The sequence below is a fragment of the Miscanthus floridulus genome, unplaced genomic scaffold (assembly GCF_019320115.1).
Source record: "Miscanthus floridulus cultivar M001 unplaced genomic scaffold, ASM1932011v1 os_2558_1_2, whole genome shotgun sequence".
Lineage (NCBI taxonomy): Eukaryota > Viridiplantae > Streptophyta > Magnoliopsida > Poales > Poaceae > Miscanthus > Miscanthus floridulus.
Window position 1 is genome coordinate 74,622 of NW_027098376.1, and position 20,931 is coordinate 95,552.

A 20,931-nucleotide genomic window follows, 5' to 3' on the forward strand; every position below is an offset into this window, starting at 1 on the left:
ACATTTTCTCATGTTCCTCAAAGAAACAAGTTCACTTCCAAGAAGGGGAGCATTGTTGGTTGCTACCTATGTTTGCTAGATCATCTATTCCTGCATTGTCTATGGTTAGTTCTAATCTTTTGCAGGATAGTGTTGACATACATCGTGTGCATTTGGATCATGGAGTCTACATGCTTGCTAAAATTTTTATGTGAGATGACATGCTAAAAACTTGGAAATATGGTCACGTTCCTTCTCATAATTATTTTAGTTCCCTTTGTTTTTGCAACCCCGTTCTCCTTTATGTTGTGCAGGATCAGTTTCAAGTACAATCGACGCCGAGGACGGCTTTTCGTCAAGAAGGGGGGGATGATGAGGACATGACACCCATGCATATGACCATGTTTGGCACATGGTATGGAGGGATAGGAGACCAGCAAGGGTGTCCAAGTCAAGAAGGAAGTCCGAGGCCAATTCGGTTCGAGTCCCCGAGGTGGAGGCCCAAAGCAACTCAAGTTCGAGTCTGCCTCGGACTCCAGGACCAGTCTGCCTTAAACTGGTCACCCAGGACGCATCCGGACTCCGTTTTTGATGATCCACATATGGATGGAAAGCTAATTGGATAAGTAAGCCAACCCAATTGGTATCACATCAAAATTTCTTAGGAATCAATGGGAATCGTCGAAACAAGTCAGCATCCAGAATCTGTCACGGTGCTGCGACACCGTCTTTTGGTCCGTTGGACCGTGTATCGTGTTTGGGCCCATTAGGGGGCACGTCCAGGGGGTGATGCCCAAGACTCTATAAATACCAACCGTCGCTCTCCTTAGGGTTTGGGTTTTGTTTAGTTCTTGATTTCCTCGTAAAACATACATCATTTTGCTGCAACTGTCACCGCCAAGGCCGCTTGCTGTGAACCAGGGCCCCAGTTCTTGATCTTGTTCACCTGTGGCGATTAGTCCTTTCGAATAAAGACTTGAACTCCTTGTTATCATAAGCCTCATATTTGTTTGCAATTTCAGATTGCGTTCATCCTGTTCTTGCTTGTGTTCTCGATTCGCTTGCAGGAAAGCCTTCTCGGCGAGGTCAATCGCATTCGCGTGTTTGATAACCAACGGAGCAGTGGTGTAACAGTTGTGGGGGTCTGAATCAGTCTTGGTTCGAAGCCTAGATCGTGAACGTCAAGTCTCCACCAATCGACGCTATCATACCTTTCAGAAGATCGGGCCTAGTCTACATCAGGCCTGGCCATTTGTACCACTACTTGGTGCACTATAGTTCGCCTAGCTTTTCCTTTTGAGCAAGCTTTCCGCTTAATCCTCCCTTGCAACCACCCACCAGGGATGGCAGGAGCTTGGGTTCGCAGTTACTGCCTGAACACTGAGGGTTTTCCCAAAATCCTGTATGCCACCTTGCAAAAACTGAGAGTCAAAGATCATCCCGAGTATGAGGGCCGTGAGTATGAAAAGCATGGCACTGAACTGTGTGAAGTTACCATCTATATTGGGAAGAGTGAGGGGTTCCCCGACATCACTAAAGCCTAGAATGTGACTGCAACTGGGTTTCACTTCATCGATACCTACCAAGTTGTGGCCCTCAAAGCCTTGCAGCACCATTGCCAGATTTATGAAGAGCCCATTGCTCATACCCTCATGAGGTTTTTTCCACCTTTGGAAATGAATCGACGTGTACGGAGGGCTTGCATGGAGGATTTGCAAGGGTGGGATGCACAAGAACACAACCCAACCATGGTGCACTTAACCACGTACCTGCTTGCTCTAGATGAGCAGTGTGACCGGCAAGCCTCAGAGCTGAGGAAGTGCCTTCGGTGAGCTGAGGAAGCCGAGATCTTCTCCAGGATGCTCTAGGTGCAGCTTGCTGAAGCGCATGCCAGTGTGGCAGCCGCAGAGAGTCGGGAGACTACCATGTCGGAAGCCTTAATGGAGGCTAAAGATCAGCATGCCCATCAGTTGGGAGAGGCCTACCTTGTCACCAGGGCCAAGCGTAGGACATTGGCTGCTGAAAGGTAGGATCCCTTGATCTTGGAGGGAATCCCTATCCACCCACCAGTAAAGAAGGAGAACCGGTGTTGTAGTACCACCAGCACCTCCACCCTTGGAGGTGTTGGAAGTAGATGCCTTGTTTCCCCTCACTCAGCCACTATCAAGAGAGGAGGTGGATCCATAGTCGGGCAGTATAAGAAACCACCGAGCCTGAGAATGAAGATGTGTGGTTCGACAAAGTAGATTAGTTGCCTTGGGAAGATGTACCCCTAGTTAGTGGTGCCTTTCGTCGCTGTCCTCCAGTATTGTAATCTTTCTGTTGTATTTCGTCCATAGTTGTTGAGATCGTCTGGTCATAGGGAAGGTGAACGATGTGTCGAGAGTGGGAGAGTAAGTGCTTGTATGTTGTACCAGTATAAGGATGTTTGGAATGTGCATTTTATTTATTTTGTTGTGTTTATTGCATCTATCTACCCTTAGGTCTTGTTAGACGTGCTTAGGGTTTTCAAGGGTGTCGTTAAGAGGGTTATGAGGGAAGTTGCTATTCAGCTATGAGCAGACCAGCCATGATGGGATAACGTAGGACACTGTATCGACTAATTGTGGATGTCCTAGCAGAACTCTCGAATCTCCTTAAATCAAATCCGTTGTAGGATTTGAATTCCTTGTCTCTTGTTGCAAAAGGAACCTTATTGTCTGAATCTTTCCTTGCAATACTCCTCTGATTCTATGGTCTATGACCCCACCACCATCATTGTATGTAAGTTGGTAATAGTTGCCTGGTTAATAGCTTGTGGTGCCATGATAAAACGGAGGGCTCCCATGGAACAGCTGCCACATGGTGACGTTGCTCGGCACAGTGCTGGTATTGAAGTTATGGACCAAGTACCTTTGCCAAGTTACACCGCCATACTGCTCTTGATACAAAATATTCTTCTTGGAAATATTTAGGTGTTCGGACGGGAAATCCACAACAGGTTGATGAAATAGTGTTCCCCCAAGTAACCAAGAGGATGTGGTTTTGGAGGAAGCATGTATGTCGTGATCTCAGTTCATACAAAAGGTTGGTTTATATTGTGAACAAGGAAGGGAAGGAAAAGAAGAACAACAAGGAAAAGTTAGCCCTCGGGTTGTAGGGAGTGATTGGAAAAGCCTAAGTAGACGTCATGCCCCAAGCCCTATGTCCAGCTCGACCACATTACACACGCCGGTCACTATTGCTGCGTGCCCTGCGGATGCTATCAGTGTCAGGGACCATTAGCACCCCATCCTCATGTAACCACGGCATTATGCCGCATCCACCGTACTCATGCACTATGCGCTTCCCCTTTTCTCAGCACCCTGTCGGCTCTCAATCCCCACCCTCACTCCTATACCGGACCCCCCTTTTTCCCTCTCCTTTTCTTCTCTTGGGAACACGGCCGTCTGCATGCCTCCTTGTCGAGTGAATTCCCTCCCCTCTCCCTTATCCTCCATCCACTGAAGTTCACACAGGGAGCGCACCATGGCTGACTCTTTCCCCACCTCCGTTTGCCACTATAAGATGCCCTTGCTCTCCTCTTGCCTCCCCATTCCCCTCGAATCTGAAGCAGAGCTACGAGATCTAGCTGTCGCTCGTAGAACTAGGGTCACCTGTCAAAGATGATCATGTAATCTAAGAAGAAGAAGGATCTAGTTTTTGTCAAAGAAGTTCAAGTCCACCAGTTGGTTAGTTTGGTCTTAGGGTTCACGATGTTTGAGTTCTCAGTCTCCTGTTTCTGGATCTATTGGACATACGCCATGTTTTGGGTAATCATTTTCTTGTTATTTCTCCATTGTCCTCGTCTATCTAGACTTCTAGATTAAACCTTGGTTGTACTAGGTTTCTCTTAACCAGATATATCTAAATCTTGGTGTGGCTTAGTGTTCGACGTCGTGTAATCTTTCGTGTAATTTTAGATCTACGAAGTGTAATCATATTTTCCCCTTTCTGATTCTTGTTTCAAATCTTGGGATGAGATTCTTTTAAGGGGGGAATATTGTAACACCCTTGGTGTTACGAGCTTGCTTAGCACTGAGATTTAGGTCTGAGAGGAATTAGCCAAACAAGTTTTCGTGTTTTAAAAATTTATAACGCACATGAAACGATAAAACAATTCTATGTGACTCACTTTTGTGGTTGAGAAAAAAAATCAAAATAAATAGTGTTAACTAGTGCTCTTGGGAGTTCAAAAATCAAATTTGATGTTATGATAAGCTCTTTTCAGTTAAGTTGGCAAACACTTGAACTATTGTGTAAAGAACCATTTTTTGGGAATTATATTGAGCAAAATAGTTAAATGGTGCTTAAGTATTTTGCTCCTATGGGTTAGTATAAGGTATGGACTATTGCATGAAATACTTGTTGGTAGCAGTTAATAGGGTTTATGCCTTTTAGAAATTGTAACAAAAGCATTAATGATTGTTAGTTCGAATTGAACCTTAACTTCTCTAAGTATGGGAAAGTAGTAAGACAATGCTATCTAGACATTTAAATTCTAGCTAAAATGTTGAAAGACTAGCTGCGTGCTTTGGTATTGTTGCTTGCATCAAAGTGAGTACTTGAGCATGGCATAGGTGGTTGTTATGTTGGGTGTCACGTGACTCTCGTAAAAATTCCCCAAACTTTATTGGAAGCTCGTTGTAAACCACGTTGTTGGCGCTCTGTTCATGAACTGGCAGTTCAGCGTGACGAGCTTAGGTTGGCATCCTCTAGTCCCCCTCTCTGGTTGCTCTCTGTCCATGGCAATGGCTTTGCTAGGTCACTGGTAATGTTGACTGTAGGATAGGCGAATGAGCTAGGCCTCACTTGTGATTGTTAGTAGTTTTTGCTTCACTTTAAAATTTGTGCACGTCATGTGCCTGGCCCATGCATGGGTCACCTCGCGTGGCCGCTCGGCGTTGCGCAGCTGGCCGCGTTTTGTGTGCCATGGAACCAAGCCTGGTCGGCCTGTCTGGTCATGGGTTGGCCATGGCCGATCCCAGCGGGACGCTATCATCACCCTACGGCTACTAGCCGGCGCGCTACTAACCCAGTGGGCCGATGTGGCACTCGTTCTGCCACTCGAATCACCTACCCATCGAGCCACTGCCTGCCTCCATGGTCACGTCGCACTAATGCCATGTCGTGGTGTCACTGCCCTCCCTCGCGTTGTTTTGTTACACTAGCCCTACGAGATGGCCCCACGCGCAATCGCTGCTTCACTGCCACTGCCCGCATCCTGCCATGGCCGAGCAGTCCCATCATGGTGCTCCACTGATGCTCTCCCTTTGAGTCTTCCTCATGAGGACGCCTTGCTTCATTACCGTAGCCTCGACCGAAAGCAGGCACAACTTCAAAGAGTTGCTGCTCTCGGCTGCCCTTGTCGCTGATAGAATCGCCCCGCTTTGCATGACAAATACATGCGGTTCTAGGGCACCATAGCTCAATTTGGCATTCCAGAAGTTAGATAGGAAAGCCAGCTAGCAGCTCGACCCTCACCTTGGCGCAACGAAGCACTACTGGCCGCTAATTTGGTGTTTTTCTCGTCGTCGGCCAGGTGCGCCGTCAGTGCTAGTGAAATTGGGGTAAGGTCCGAATTGGTTCAATTCTTTGTATCCATGAACTCGCCTTGACCTCCTCTATCTAGTGCTCGTGCCATTTGGCCAGGGTGCTTATCGGAGATGTGGTGATCCATGGGTGTCCATCCTAGAGCACCGCCACCCTAGGCGGCTCACACGTGGCCAGACCGTCGTGCGCTCCCCTGCTTCAACCGTTAGTAGGGCATGCACAACGGTGAGCTACTGATTTTTATCCGCTAGCTCTACTCTGCTGAGCATACATAGGTTCAGTCGGAGTAGGCGTGCCACCACCAGTGGATAGCCGCTCGCCGCTGCAGTTCACGATAGTGCGTCTCCGTGTCACTAAGCGCCACCCATCGTAGCGAGCCTAGTTTGCCCAGCGTAACCAGCTTATGTCGTCGCCCGCCGTGCCAGCGTGCGCTAGGGTTTCCAGGGACCTCCCCGTGGTAAAGGTGAAAACATCCAAGGGTTTGGTTTCAAGATTACTGACGGTAGGAATTGTGTGCATGTGCCACGTAATAAATTGATAGATCAAGGTCTTTTCTACAAAGTAGCCAGCGCACGAGAGGGATCCCACGTTGGGCCGCTTGCTGGGCCGAATGCTTGCCACCGGCCCTTTTTGTTTTCTAAAGCATTTTCTAATTTAGTTTCTAAGGTAAACTTGTAAATTCAATATAAAATTGTGTAGTTAACCAAAAATTGTGAAACCAATTTTTTTAGGTTCCTAAAATCATGATCTATCTACTAGTACATTTTGTTCACATAGTTTTATAATATTTCTAGGAGTTATCTAATTAATTTTAGATGCTTAATATTGTAAGATAAAAACTTGTAGGAATTTTTGTGATAAATTGGTGATAGTGTTGACTTTGAAACTTTCACAGTAAATTCCTAACATTATTAGGTGCTCACTGTAATTTTTGTAGCTCCATAATAATTAGTTTGCTAAGGTCGCTAAATGAGCCCTAGTTCGAAAATATATATTTAATCAATAAAATGCCAAAACACCCTAGGGATTTTTGTGGAAAGGCTCATTACGCTCTTGTCGTGGGTTCTGGCTCTTTCTAGACTGACTGATTGGAGGCAGGGAAAGGTGGAGGTCTAAGCACCATACTAAGACTGGGTCTCAAGTGTGGGGTCTTAGAGTCCAAGTTTGGATGGGGATCTAGACCCCTTGACAGGAGTGGAATGGGTTGGTCTTGTTTGTGCCTAGGGTACAAATGGGGCATGTGTTTCGGGGTACCCAGCTGGGATACATTGGTTCGCGAATTGCCATTTCCCTAAGACGGTATGACTTGGCTATGGTCTAGCACCGTAGTAAGAACTAGAAGATAAAAGATGGTAAAATAGTTCTGATTGCTCACCACCTGCTTGAAAGTAGCATAGGAGCTTACATAGAATGGATAGTTAATGAACTAATAATGACTGCTAATAAAATTTAATATAAGAATGCATGTTTAGTAATGCTTCTGTAGATGCAATAACCCACAAGCCAAATAAGCCTTGCATATCCTTGGAGTCTTTTATTTTTCCTCCTATCGGGTAAGTCTTGCTGAGTACAATCGAGTACTTAGGGTTTTATTCCCCCTGTTGCAGGTGATCGGAGGATACATAGAGCTAACTCTTGTGTGTGGAAACCTCCTGGTGGGCTCAGAGAGGATTCCTTTCATGCTACGACCATAGTGTTTATTTATAACTGTCACTAAACATTTTTATAAGAAAAGATGCAAAATCTGCTAGCATCTCTCGTATATAAATGTCCACTATGTTAATACTCCACCATGTCATTAAATTAATCTTTGTTTCCTCTATAACTCTAATAACATTGTTATATTTCGCTGTTATAATCAATTGAGGTAATATTATGTTACTGTAATAAAGTGATGTAAGAAATGGCTTGGGAATGTTGTAAGCTTTATTCTCCCATTTATGATCCTGATGGAAAAATGTGGATTTTTGAGTTCTCCCTTGGGGTGTGCTCGATGGAACAACATGATTTAGTGCACTCTCTTGGGTACCTAGTGTCTAATGGAAGACAAGTACTCTTGCGAGGGCATTAGATTAGGTGGTTCTACCACACCATGGCCATTGAGATGGTCCATCTTCCTATTTTTGGTGAAGGTGTCGGGGTTCTGTTTCCCTGCTTTAGCTTTGAGAAGGAGGGCTGGGTTGCCAAGAAATTGATGAAGTCCACTGAGGTGGGGGCGTGTGAGATACGCAACGAAATGTCTGACAAGGAGTATTTGGCGCATCGGGCCATCGCTGGTACAATGCCCTGGCTCAATAGAGTTTTTGAGGAGTTTAGGATCCACCATGAGGAACATGATGTTCCTGCAAAGGTGCACAAGTCCTTAGAGGACAAGGCGAGGAAGGCTGCTGCCAAGAATGTTACTGCTGTGGCGAAGGTGAAGATGGGAAAAGGGGTTGGTGTGCCCAAGGTCATCACGAAAAGATGGAAGACTATGGCTGCTTCTGCTGCCGCCTCCACCGATGTATCTGTAGCCGCCTCTAACAATGATGAGGAGGAGGTTGCCAAAAATCACTACTAGGGATGTGTTCATCAATGACGCTTTCCTTTCATCACTGAAGACACCAAAATTGTCACATATATTATTTTATGACGAAATTGTGACGAAATTGATTTCGTCATTGAATGAGCGTCATATTTTGGATAACGTGACGAAACGTATATTTTCGTCATAGATGTGCGTTCCTTCTATGACGAAATGGCCCTCGTCATAGAAGAGTATTCTTTCTATGACGATGCATTTTCTTCATTGATGTAGCCCCTTTTTCGTCATAACTTGCCGTCTGTTAGGCGGCCAGATGGCGTCTGCCACGCTAGCAGCTGACGTGTCTTGTCCACGTGGCGTGTCCACATTTTAGGTGACGTGGCTTGGCATGTGGCTGGTGACGTGTCTGACTACGTGGCCGCTAATGTGGCTAGTGATGTGGATGTGCACGTGTCCACTTTTTATTGGGCCATAGGGCATGCTGTGAGTAGTCCACGTGTCTTGCTGTGATTGGCTCTCATTTTCGTCACTGAAGTGATTACAAATTCGTCACTAAATAGATTACAAAATAGTCATAGAATTGACTACAAAATCGTCACAAAAAGGTAACAAAATTCATCACAGGTGCACATGCTGAACAACAGATCATAGTATTCCAATTACCATCAACTTAACAGATCCAGTATTCATAGGTACCATCAACTGAATGAACAATACTAAACTTGGTTCACATATAACTCACTAGACATCATATTCCATGTACTAGTTTCATCTCAGTTCACATAGGTTATGACAGCAACTATTAAAAAGTGGGCAAGCAATAGCAACATAGGTTATTGCATAAGCAAAATCACCAGCACGGACCCCTTGCTTCATCAACCAGTAGCTACGCGCAGCGCTCATGTCGAAGAACCATTGTTGATGGCCAAGATACGCTTGAGCAGTGCATTGTTCTCCTCCATTGCCTTGGTGTTTATCTCTATCAGCTTCTTGTACTCCTCCATCTCCTTTTGTGTCCTCGCCAGCTTTTCCTTAGCTTCTTCACTTCTCTTCTTGAGATCGTCGATTTCACCTTGTACAGCAGCCTTAGCTTCAGCTGCTAGTTCTTCCCGAAGCTCGCTTTCATTTGATGATGATGATTTGGAGGATGCCACTAGTTTGATGCCAACACTCTTGAGGAAATGGTTTGAGCTGTTCTGGGAGAGCACCTGGGACACAACCTGCACACTGGATACTGCTGTCTCACCTTCAGCAACAGGTTCTGCCCTCAAAGCTTCCATATTTGACTGAAACAGCAATGACCCATCATTAGTTGATCATTATTGCATTAATTTGAGGTGCAAATATCACACAAGATGTATTTTTAAAAATATAAATAGCAAGATGTGTACTAGAGAGAGGTAGAAGCAAACCTAGCAAAATGGACAGACTGTAGTACAATTTATCTGATTTGTTATGTGGAACATTATGTAAACTGTAGTTTGGTTCTTACTAACATAAAGCACAGCTACTCTACAATGAAACAATCAGAAATCACCTAGCATGTGGACACAATTAGTTCAGATTGTTCTCAATTAAATGCAATCTCATTTCCAGTCAACATCTATCAAGTATTAACAGAGCACAGTTATTAGATTGTTCAGTAGATTGGTTTAGCAGATAATACACATACATAAAGCACATGAGAATAACTAAAAGCATGGGCTTTAGAGACTTGGCTGCAGTTAGGTTGCTTCCATTTTCATATCCATCCAAGATAATAACCCATTCAAGCCATTCCTTGTTTGATACATTGCAGTTTTAATCTAGTATATCAATGACTGCAATCTGAATTTATGACTGCATGTAGATTGTTCCCAGAAATAAGAACAGCCTTCAGTTAGTACTTAACTTATTTAGGAAGTATATAGCTATGTTGGATTATGACCAGTTTTGAGCAAAAGACAGAATACAAAATGATTAAAATAGGACATGTTATCCAATTAATGAACAAAATGGCACAAGCGAAACAGATGTCGGGACTTACAAGTGCTTCTCTTGCTGGTTCACTGAGACCATTTTTGGAGCTGGTATGGCAGGTCTTGAAGGCCTCCACCAAATCAAGTTCTTCATTTTGTTCTGTGCTTGGTTCTGCATTGTTTTTCTTCTTTTTCTGTTTCATAGATAATCAATTACAGGAAAGTTGTCAGATAAAATGCAAAATAAGTTGGTTAGTGCAAATATGTACAAGGTACTCTTTACTTACATATGCATGTAAGTGTGCCACATAGCTGCGAGAACCCATAGCCTGATGATACTTGACTTTACTGCGATTCTGCTTGTTCTTTTCACATGATTCCTACAAGAGAATGAACATGTCAGATGAGATCATAGGTTCCAAATGAGAAGATCTTTGGAAACTGAATGAGAAAGAATATATGACAAGATACCCATACCATGTTTTTTGGATTACACCACTTTGCAACCAGTACCCTCCACTCTGCATCAGACATGCATGCAACTGGAGAAGTTGTGGGAATCTCATTTGCAGGTTTACCATTGAAGTATTTGTTCTTCAGCCGATAACGCATTTGCCGCACCCTAGAGCGCAGCATATCAGTGCAAGCTTCCTCTGTTGGCTTGTCTTCAGGGTTAATGGCCAAGCGCCCCTAGTCATATGACAATTCCATATTTAGTTAGTCAATGCAGGTTAAACAGATATACAAGTTTACCATAGAAACAATAATGCACTTACAGAGAGCTTTCCCACAAAGTCTTTGTAATAGCGATCATCTCTCTTGTAATCTTTCCAATGAGTTAGGACAGGGACCTTATCCCTAATGATGACACCAGCCTCAGATGCAAACTTGGCTGCTTGAACAGGTTCATGAGGCCTTCTTTTCCCTTCAGCAACAGCTATGGGCATTCTCCTTCCCATAGCTTTAGTCATCCTGTCCAGCTGTGCTCCCTTGGTGGGTGGCCTAGGTCTCCTTGGGGCTCGCTGTGAAGGAGCTGCAAAATACAATTTGGATTTAAATGCTTTAGTTTCATGCAGATCAGCAAACCAGATGGCATAATAGAATGACAAAGAAACATCAACTTTCCTTCAGTGTCTTCCTCTCCAGCTGCATTGTCTTCATCAGCACCTGTACTGTCTTGAGCACCACCTCCACTAAATTCCTCTGCAGCTGTATTGCCCTGACCACCAGCTCCATCGCCTTCCTCTGCATCTATATAAGACCTTTGTGGTGGTGTTTCATCATGACCATTGGTAGGATCCTCTACATTCTGGCCATCTCTCGCCGTAACAAGAAGCCTTTTTGATGATCTTGTTTGGGATTCAGGAGGCTGAACCTGTGATCCTTGAGATGCCCTCACTCTCTTACTAGCCCTAACTCCTGGCGCCATGGTGGGGCCTGTCTTCTTCTTCTTTGAAGCTAGGACTTTTCGACTATACCCTGCAAGAAACTATGGATAAAAAAATCAAGTAAGTCATGTGCAGCAGTAAGCTAGACCATATATTAAAGAACAGATATGCAAGAAACAAGATGCATCTAAAAGCAAAGGCATATATTGAAGAACAGATTAAAAACACTCAAATGCAATGCAAATATTCCCCATCCAGTACTTTGAAGATAGAAGAAGCACCTTAGTTGCCAGGGGCTGTGGCTGCTCAACAGATTCAGTGTCATCATCATCACTATCTCCTTGATCATCATCTTCAAGGAGATACTCCGATGAATCCGAATCTTCATTATTTCTTTTCTTGTTTGCTGATTTTCCCCCCTTCTTTGATGTAGATAGTGATACAGAGTTATTAAATTGAAAAGATAGATTTTTCAGGCCGAAATCTTGCATCTTCTTTAAATTGTTCGCCACGTGTGCATCCCGGTGTCTCTCATAATCAGTTTTTTCAGATTCTTACAAAAACAAGCAAATTGTGTCTATTAGAAAATAAAAAGGAGTGAACTAAGAGCTAAGAGGTAGTAATACTAGATGGTAGATAGATAAGAGGTAGGAGCTAGTAGTGCCTGCTGAAGAGCTAAGGGATAAGAGGTGATAGGTTATAGGCAAAAAGTATTAGGTCAGAAAGAACTGAGAGGTACAGGTATTTGTGTACTGAAGCACAATTACTCTAAAATCTGTGAAAAATTTGAAGATAGCTTGTACTGAACTACTATTTTCCAATCAACACACTTGCATGCACTCTGCTACATTTCTGATTCTGAAAAAGGATTTATTCCCCAAGTGGAAGGAAAGGCATCAGGTGGGATCATGTATTTTACAAATGAGAAGTTTCTTTGCTATATGAGTTTAAGATGAAATAGTGTATCAGTTGTGCAATAGAACCATTCTAATATTCTTTTGACACAGTTGATTAAAAACTAAGAAAAATTTCTGGGTGCTTAACCATGATCTAGCAAGAAATGACCAAATACTCAAAACTACAAAAATAGCTGAAAATGATTCAGATATACAGATGAAGCAAATCTTAATCTGACAGATCAAGATACGACAGGCAGAAATTCTAGATACATATGTTGATTGTTGGGTCAAATTCTAAGGATCAGCTCCTAAAATTTAGACTACTGAAACCAAAATGGGGAGGCAAATAGGACCAAAAACACCTCCTAAAGGCTCCAAATGCAGAGGTGCAAGGATTCAAGAAACCAGAAATATACGGCTCCCTAGCTAGGAGATGAACCTACAGGAACATGATTCAAATTTTTGAGCGAGAGAAATTATACAGCATTATCACTTATGACTATTCTTCATGCCTTTCAAGATCTGAGTACATTCGTTATGAATAGTTATTAGAAATCACTGTACTAAAATGGAGTGGAGACAAACTGGGTTCACATTCAAAGTTAAATTACTAACTGCACATGAAAATCTGGGAAAATCTGGGAAGACAATTTGGGTTCACAATGCATTACTAATTGCACAGGAAAATCTGGGAAGACAAAAAGCAAAATAAATCACATACGCCTAACTCAATCTATAGCCAAATGGTTACCTTGATCTTGTTGTGCAGGTCTCTTCCTACCTTGACCCTTGGTTGCCACCATTGCGGATGTATACCGGGTGCTCGTCGGCGGTGGTCATCAACGGGGAAGTGGACCTGGTGCGGGCGGACCTGGTGCTCGTCGGCGGTGGTCGTCAATGGGGAAGCGGACCTGGTGCGGGTGACCCCTAGTCCACGACGACACAGCTCGCGGGCGAGGAAGCACCTCGGCGACGGCGGTTGTGTTCCTGCGGTGGCGGCGGGGTTGGAGAAATGTGCGGGGGGGGGGGGGGGGGGGGGGACGAGTGGCCGGGGGTGAGGAGGGAGTGGGGGTAATGGCTAAATTAGCGGTAATCAGTTTTAGGCAGCATTTTTTTTGGCGGCATTTTTTTGGCGGCATTTTTTCCCTCTCGGAAGACCCTATGGTACCCAATTTATTTTGAAACTTCTTATTACATTTTTTAGTTATTATCTTAGTTATTTGTTGAATAACTAAAGGATAAAAGCTACAATACCTTACGTTATGTAGAAAATTCTAAAAACTTGCATGGACACCTTATTTTGGTGTATGATCATGACATAAAAATTTCAAAGGATTTTGACAAAGTGGTACTATACATCATGTACAAGCATGAACATCTCTCACTTAGTTAGAGGGATATATGTTAGACATGTATGACTTTGTCAGGATGATCTTGACCACTTTATTAGAATTAGCTAAAACTTTTTTGTCATCATTATACACCAAAGTGAGGTGTCCATCCAAGGCTTTAGATCTTTTTAGCTAGCTTAGGGTATTTTAACATTTATTCCTTCACTAATCCAACAAAAAATTACAATAATATGGAAACTTGGTCAGAAAATCGCACAGATGCACACAACATCATAGTTTGGTTCCATAAACATCCCATAAAATTTTCAAATGATTTTGACAAGGTGGTACTATACATCTTGTACAATCATGAACAACTCTTGCTTAGTTATTAGGTTATATGTTAGACATGTATGCCTTTGCGAGGATGTGCATGACCACTTTCTTGGAATTAGTTGAAACTTTTTTGTCAACGTTATACACCAAAGTGAGGTGTCCATGCAAGTTTTTATAATTTTTTAGCTAGGTTAGGGTATTTAAACATTTATCCTTCACTAATCCAACAAAAAATTACAATAATAGGTAAACTTGGTCAAAAAATTGCACAGATGCACACAGCATCATTGTTTGGCTCCATAAACATCCCATTAAAGTTTCAAATGATTTTGACAAAATGGTACTATACATCTTGTACATGCATGAACAACTCTCACTTAGTCACAAGGTAGCTTAAAGCTTTTATCCTTTAGTCTTTCAACAAATAAGTACAATAATATCTAAAAATGTAATAAGATGTTTGAAAATCAATGAGGTAAATCATTAAGCAATAATATATTAATAATTAATTAAAAATCTGGCAAAAAAATAAACATAGAGACATAGAAAAATAATAAACACAACAAATGTGGGAAAAACAAAAAAATTGGCTCTCATTGGGTTCGAACCCGAGAGCGCAGGGAGAAACTCAAAGTGCCTTACCAATGCGCTACTCAAGTGTTTTCGTTAGTTCTCGACTGCAGTCTTACTTAAACTGTCCACCTAAGCATGACCAAATGAACAGGCCTGCAGGCCGGCCCATCGAAACCCCCACGTTAGTCGCTTCTCCGCCGCTGTGACTGACTCCCTCGATTCTCCATAGCGGCGCCGTCGTCGCTCCTCCATAGCGGTTGAGCTTGCCGTCCTTGCCGGTCCGTCACCAAGTTCTCCCCCTCGTAGACACTCCCCTCCACTACAGCTACGCCGCCCAGACCTAGAGCTTCGTCCACCTACGCTGCAGCGGTGGCGTGGCGGCCACGGCTGGCAGCGCCAGAGGCGCCGGCACCACCACCACCCGCAAGATCACTCTGGCGCAGTTGTCCGCCACTGGAGCTCCATCTGGCGCGCTGCCCCACTCCTCGCCCTCGATGTCCCCCAATCCTACCTTCCAGTTTGGAACCACCGAGCTCCTCTGTGCTTCGCCCACCAGGTGTTCGACGCTGGGCCTCTACGCCGCTGAACAAGATGATATGCCGCTCTATTTGGGTAATATGCAGTGAGTTCATTTCATGTGTTACAATTCAAGGTCTGGAATATGCTTATGATTCTACTTCTAGTTTTAAGAATACATTGAGCTAGCCAAATGGTTCCCTGAAAGCAGACAAACCAGACAAACCAGATTTATCCCTGAAACGTCGAATCATATAGTTCTCCTAACTAGATGGCTGCTTTAGTATTGTTACATACTGAATTAATTTTTTGTAATACCAAACCATCTGTTAGTGCTGACAAAAACTGGTTTATTAGCCTGCCACCAGTAGAGCAGAGGAGAATGCCTGACAATATTGGTTATCAACTTGCAGGTGTCAATGGAGTTCTAGGTGCCGTCACCACTGGTGCCGACATGGGAGATCTACTTTGTGGGGTACTGCAAGAACAATCATGATGGAACATGCGCTGCAAGAACAATGAAGGATTCAAGTTTAGATTACTGGATGAGGAAGTGATACCTAAGCCAAAGCCGAAAGCATGAAGCCAAATCTGAATTGTAAATTGTAACTGTGAATTATGTAAATTGAGTTCCCACTACTGTAAATTATGTAAATTGTAACTTGATCAATGGAATTGAGTTCCTAGTCCAAATGTGAATGTGTATGAGTTTGATTCTGAATCTGAATGTGAGTCCAAATCTGAATGTGTGTTTGAGTTTGAATCTGAATTTGAATGTGTTATTATGTCAAGCTCTGTGGTTTTTAGGATTGGTTGGTTAGGATACAACAGATGTGCTCGACTAAGCTGTAACGCAACACATGTTTGGTTGCAAGGAACAGACTAAGCTCTGTAGCATCCTTCAGTGTAACATTTGGGAAGCATTTTGTTGCTTTTAGGCCTGATCTAAATATAATTAGAGGAAGCACAGTTAAATGTCATCACAGGCATCTACATGACACACAGTTGAATGCCATCACAGGCATGTCTAAATGAAAATAGAGATACCAAAAAAAGAATAAATAAAAAAATGTTGGGAAAACAAAAACAATAGTGCAGTCTAGGGACATGACATTGGTCCGTACTAGAAATCATCATCTTCATCGTCTAGGGACATGTCATCATTGTTATCATTGCCACCATCACTACAGTACTGCAGTACTATCTCATCTTCCTCCTCATCCTCACTATCTTCACGAATAATACGTTGCTTCTTGCTGCTTATAAGGTCTTGTAAATTTCCTTCAATTATAGTGGCTTCTCCACCTTGAATATTTTGAGTAACCTCATTATCAGCCCCTGCTTGCACTACATGCTCAGTATCAGAACAATAATCATCCCGATGCACATCATGACTGTCCTCATCTTTTTCAGCGACATCATAAATATTCCTATATTCAAATTTCTGCACAACTCGCCAATCTTTACCTAAAGATGTGTCTTGCATGTAAAATATCTTTTTTGATTGAGTTGCTAAGATGAAAGGATCAGTCTTGTACCATAATGACTGCACATTAATGGATTTGAAATGTCCGTCATCTCGAAGGCCTGTCGTCTTGCCTTCTTGCTTGAACCAATCGCATCGAAATAGAACCACCGTCCGACGGACTTGAAGATTTGAGTTATATTGCAACTCAATTACCTCTTTAAGGACTCCATAAAAATCTATGCCATTCCCATCATGTGAACCTTCAGTCATTACACCACTATTTTGTGTCAGAAAGAACTTCTCATGATCCACAGTGCTATACCGCACTCCATTAACTATGCAAGATGCACAAGTCTTAACTCGCAGATCTGGGCCACATGACAGTGCCCATAGTCCTTCGCTAACTGATTCTGGATGCTCCTTATGTTTGTTCTCAATCTGTTGCAACAAAAGTACTCAGTTAACCAATTACATATGGATACTAATGCATTTACTAAACCTAGAAACACAATGTGTACTGACTTACATGGCACCTAAACCACTTTGCAAATCCTTGTTCAACCATTTTATCAACATCAAGCGCACCTTGCTGCACAAGATCATCCCTGTACAAGCTGCATGGCAAAGCTAAGTCATAAGAATAATTTGAAAATTTAGAAATTAAACAAAAACTAATCCCCAAAACATATAATAGATACTTACTCCAAATATTCCTCAGCTTCTTCACAATTATTTAGCACATACCAAACTAACTTATTGAGGACATCATCATCAATGTACTGGCTCCTATTAGATCCAACAAGAGTAACACCATGCTTAAAAACAGAGACGTCATCAGGCAATGGCATCTCTCCATCATTATCATCGTGATGGTTAAACCTATTGTCAATATCCTCCATATACCTAGAACAAAAAGTCAATGTGTCACTTGCCATATATGCCTCAGCAATTGATCCTTCCGGCCTCGCCCTGTTCCTTACAAAATTCTTCAAAGTGCCTAGCCGCCTTTCTATTGGGTACATCCATCCGTACTGAACAGGTCCTCTAAGCAGTGCCTCATCAGGAAGATGGACGGCCAAGTGCACCATGACATCAAAGAAGGCAGGTGGAAAGATTTTCTCAAGCTTGCATAGGATCAATGGAATTTCTTCTTTTAGCCATTTGACAACATCAATCCTTAGATTTCTACTGCATAGTTCCCTGAAGAAGGTCCCGAGCTCTGCAACTGCTTCATATACATCCTTCCTCACCAGTCCTCTTAGGACAGCAGGTATGATTCTTTGTAGGAGTATGTGGCAAGAATGTGTTTTAAGCTTTCCCTGCACCTTTGAACCATCTTCACTTATGTATCTTGCTAGGTTAGCCGCATATCCATCCAGAAACTTGATACCTTTGAGAAACTTGCATAACTCGGTTTTCTTATCCTTCCCCAAGACATATGGAGCAGGTGGAGCAATGACTGAGTTGCCATGCTGTTGTAAGTGCAATTCAGGTCTTATGCCCATATCATGCAAATCTAGCCTAGCATTGGTTGTGTCCTTGGTCTTGCCTTGTACATTGAGTAATGTGCCAAGAATGTTTTCACATAAGTTTTTCTCTATGTGCATGACATCGAGATTATGTGGAAGCTTTAAATGTTTCCAATATGGCAATCTCCACAACCCAACTTTGCGGCTATAAATCTTTGCACCCTCATTGCGCTTCCTTTTATTTCCAATAATTTCATGATGCTTCCCTGGCCTGACATCTTTCACCTTCTCTAGCTCCTCTAGGACCTCCTCCAAAGTGAACTTGCCTGGTTGCTCTTTGTTTTCACGCTTACCATCGAAAGCCAAGCTTCTCCGCCTTGCATGTGTCCTTGGAAGGTAACGACGATGTCCAATGTAACATATCTTATTCCTTATTGCCCGAGACAATGGATCCTTATCACAATGAATACATGCATAATACCCTTTTGTTGTTCGCCCTAATAACGTGCTCAACGCTAGAAAATCATGTATACACCACAACACGGCAGCACGAAGGTTAAACTTCTGACCAGTGCATGCATCGTAGGTACTGACACCCTTCCATAGATCGAGCAGTTCTTCAATTAGGGGCTCAAGGAACAAATCAAAATCCTTTCCTGGAGATTTTGGACCTGGGATGAGTAAAGACATAAAGCAGTTTGCTGGATTAATGCATTCCCATGGTGGGAGATTCAGTGGTGTCAGAAGCACTGGCCACATACTGTACTGCGTACTCATGTTGCCAAATGGATTGAATCCATCGGTAGCTAAGGCAAGCCTCAGGTTCCTTGGATCATCTGCAAAGGATGGTTCCCTCATGTCAAAGTCCTTCCATGCTTCTCCATCAGCTGGATGGCTCATTACATTGTCGACTGGCGTCCTCTTTTTCTTGTGCCATTGTGTTTCCTCAGAAGTTCGCTTTGAAGCAAAAATTCTTTTCAACCTTGGCAAAAGTGGAAAATGCCTCAATACCTTGTGTGGAACCTTCTTGTTCCCAGTTTCATCTTGCCATCTAGACGTCTTGCATACTGGGCACACATTCTCTTTTTCATACCTCTTCTGAAACAACACACAATTGTTCTTGCACACATGGATGTTTTCATAACCAAGGCCCAATTCTCCAAGATATTTCTTGGCCTCATCATATGATTTTGGCAACTCACTCTGAGGGAATCCTGATGACAATAGCTTCATCATTATGGAAAATCCTATATTGCCAATTCGATAACGAGACTTGATATACAACATCCTCACCAGAAAAGAGAATTTTGAATGGCTAGATCCCGGGCTAAGTGACTTCTTTGGATCTTCAAGGACTCTTGCAAACCTTGGTTGTTCTCCATCAGCCTCTACCGCAGCATACAGATCTCTTATCATCTCTGGTACTCCGTGATCCTCATCATAATCATCATCGGCCACATCCACATGTATCCCAAAGTCATGATCACTTCCTTCGACCTCCGGCTGTTCCAAATTCTCAACTACTACAGTATCTGCCGACTCCCCATGATGAATCCACCTGGTGTATGTAGCTAACATCCCATAAATGTGTATATGGTCACTTACATCATCCTGAGACCGTAGAGTTTGATTAAGACATTTGCTGCACGGACAAAGTATGTGGCTGTCTTTGGGGTATCTTTCACTGACAAATTTCTTGAACTCTTCAACTCCTTTCACATATGCAGGTGTGAATTGTGTCCCAAAAATCCAGCTTCTATCCATCTGTACATTGTACTCAGTCCTTAAATTCCAGTAATAAATTCAACAAAATTCAAAAACACATCAAAGACATGCATATATGTAAAACAAATTGATAAACAAATCAAACCTTGTACTCGGCAATCCTCTGCTCGCGCTCCACGCGTAGCTCTGCTCACCGTCGCTGCTGCTCTGTCCCACACGCGTACTGACAACGACGGTGTCGGCGTGGACACAGGGAGAAGGAGATGGAGATCGCCAGATTGGTACTGGCCAGCGACGAGCGACGGCTCACATAGATCGCCAGATCAGTACTGGCCTCCTAGGAGAAGAACTACGGTGGCGCCACGATACCTATGCACGCACGTATGGGACGTCTATGCGACCAGCCGCCACGCACGTATGGTCCATCAACTCGATCGACAAAACAAAAAAACATGATATCATGTTCTAAGTACAAATACAAAAACAGGCTAGCCATAAACACAAAAGGCCGGGAGTTCCAGCGGTAACGCCTCCTCCCTGTCTAGTGGTAGGTCGTGGGTTCGATTCCCCCTGCGGGGGATTATTTTTGCAAAAATTAAAAGGGAGGGGCAGGCCGCTGGTGGAGCTGGACCCTAGGCCCACAGCGCCACGTGTTTGCCGCCACGCTCGCTGGTGGGACCGCATCGCCACGTCATCGACGTGGGACCCGATGGTGGGACCGCTTCGCCACATCCTCGGTGTGGGACCCGCTGGTGGGACCACGGCGCCACGTCATCATCTATGATTCAATTACCATGGAGTTTACAAATAAAAAAAATATGCATATTTTTATCACAAAAGGCCGAGTGCTCCAGTGGTAAGGCACCTATCAACCTAGCAGCAGGTTGCGGGTTCGAAGCTCACTCAGTGAGCTATTTTTTTGCAAAAAAAATGGAGGGGGAAGGCTGTAGGTCCAGCTGGACCCATGTCCTCGAGGTGGTACACAAGCCAAACAATCAATGACGATTTAGTTTTGTTATTGTATGACGATTATTTCGTTTTCGTCATTATTCTTTGTGCCAAAGCTCCGTCACTTGTGACTAATGATGAACCTGCACATTTCATCATAGAATGCTCTCATTCTGTGACGAAATTAGTAATCGTCACGAGTGAATCGTCATTGATGAACACATTTCTAGTAGTGAATGTTGGAGA

At 43.3% G+C, this 20,931-nt stretch overlaps 2 protein-coding genes across 2 annotated transcripts; both read right to left on the reverse strand.

Annotated features, from left to right (window-relative positions):
• Positions 1 to 8,904: 8,904 nt before the first annotated feature.
• Positions 8,905 to 13,122, reverse strand: LOC136535131 (uncharacterized). The gene is made up of 8 exons (XM_066527449.1): positions 13,071 to 13,122; positions 11,702 to 11,973; positions 11,140 to 11,521; positions 10,809 to 11,065; positions 10,510 to 10,722; positions 10,320 to 10,412; positions 10,101 to 10,226; positions 8,905 to 9,360 (listed from the first exon to the last, which is right to left on the reverse strand). The coding sequence occupies exons 1-8, from the start codon at positions 13,120 to 13,122 to the stop codon at positions 8,974 to 8,976; spliced, it is 1,782 nt and encodes a 593-aa protein (XP_066383546.1). The 3' UTR covers positions 8,905 to 8,973.
• Positions 13,123 to 16,198: 3,076 nt separating this feature from the next.
• LOC136535136 (uncharacterized) lies at positions 16,199 to 19,776 on the reverse strand. Its single transcript, XM_066527454.1, has 3 exons — positions 17,246 to 19,776; positions 17,070 to 17,157; positions 16,199 to 16,981 (listed from the first exon to the last, which is right to left on the reverse strand). The coding sequence occupies exons 1-3, from the start codon at positions 19,774 to 19,776 to the stop codon at positions 16,199 to 16,201; spliced, it is 3,402 nt and encodes a 1,133-aa protein (XP_066383551.1).
• Between the last annotated feature and the right edge of the window lie 1,155 nt (positions 19,777 to 20,931).